The sequence below is a fragment of the Eimeria mitis genome, genomic scaffold (assembly GCF_000499745.2).
Source record: "Eimeria mitis Houghton genomic scaffold, Emh_scaff1313, whole genome shotgun sequence".
NCBI lineage: Eukaryota > Apicomplexa > Conoidasida > Eucoccidiorida > Eimeriidae > Eimeria > Eimeria mitis.
In genome coordinates this window covers 4,327-5,169 of record NW_013568726.1, presented here as the reverse complement: position 1 = coordinate 5,169, position 843 = coordinate 4,327, and the positions used below count along the sequence as shown (strand labels likewise).

Genomic DNA, 843 nt, shown 5'->3' with positions numbered 1-843 from the left:
TTCTGAAAACACTGAAACTGTACAGGAAAAATAATATTTGTACGCGGTTCACGTGGTACTTATATATCCGTATACATCTAAATTATGCATGAGAACCGTGAAAGCACGAATGTATAGGCAAAAGAGTATAATAAAGGGGCGTTTACTTACGTCAACGTTGAGTCCTTCTTTACTAGTGTAAACCTCTCCCTTCTCATCTGCTACTGGCTGCATGATATCCATCCAGCACAGCTGGTGGGAACGCGGAGGCCTGACGAGGGACAGAGATGCCCATAGTCTGAAGGGCACTGGAAAGGATACGGGTGAAGAGCTACAGAGAGGAAGAGATGCGTTCTTTGCACTGATCATTAGGCCGCTTCCCGCTATCCCTGGTAGCATGAATATAGGATGCTCAGGAGTGCTTGTCGAGCACTCTGCCCCCCCTTCATTCCCCCCTTCAAGTCTATTACATTCAGTCAAAGTTGTCGCAGTTTCAGCGGATAACCCAAGCAGCTGGAGGTGAATAAAGAAGAAACAAACACAAAACAAGACACGGAGGGGCGCATGACGCCGGTGGTGTCCGGAGTATGGCAGTTGCATTTCCTCAGCCATCTTCACCGTGACTAATTCACAGAATATATACACATATACTTCTCTGTCACTACATGAGGCTCATCTTTTCTGCCTAAACAAGCAAAAAATTCCTGTTAGGAAGAAAACGCACGTGCCATGGACCAGCGCAGCTGTGCACACGGGAGCCCACACTTAAAAGGAGTAGAAACGTACACCTAAAACAGACCAAGAGATAAATAACAGCTTATATAAAGAAGGATACAAATTTAATTCCTCGATTTGCATGCATTC

General features: G+C 45.3%; 1 protein-coding gene across 1 annotated transcript in view; it reads right to left on the bottom strand.

Moving 5' to 3' along the window:
- EMH_0034410 (Phosphatidylcholine-sterol acyltransferase, related) overlaps positions 1-378 on the bottom strand; it is a gene marked incomplete at both ends in the record, with an annotated part of 3,285 nt that extends 2,907 nt beyond the window's left edge. The window contains one exon of the mRNA XM_013494866.1: positions 151-378. Within this exon, the coding sequence (XP_013350320.1) occupies positions 151-378 (228 nt within the window). The remainder of the gene's footprint in view (positions 1-150) is intronic.
- Positions 379-843: the final 465 nt, after the last annotated feature.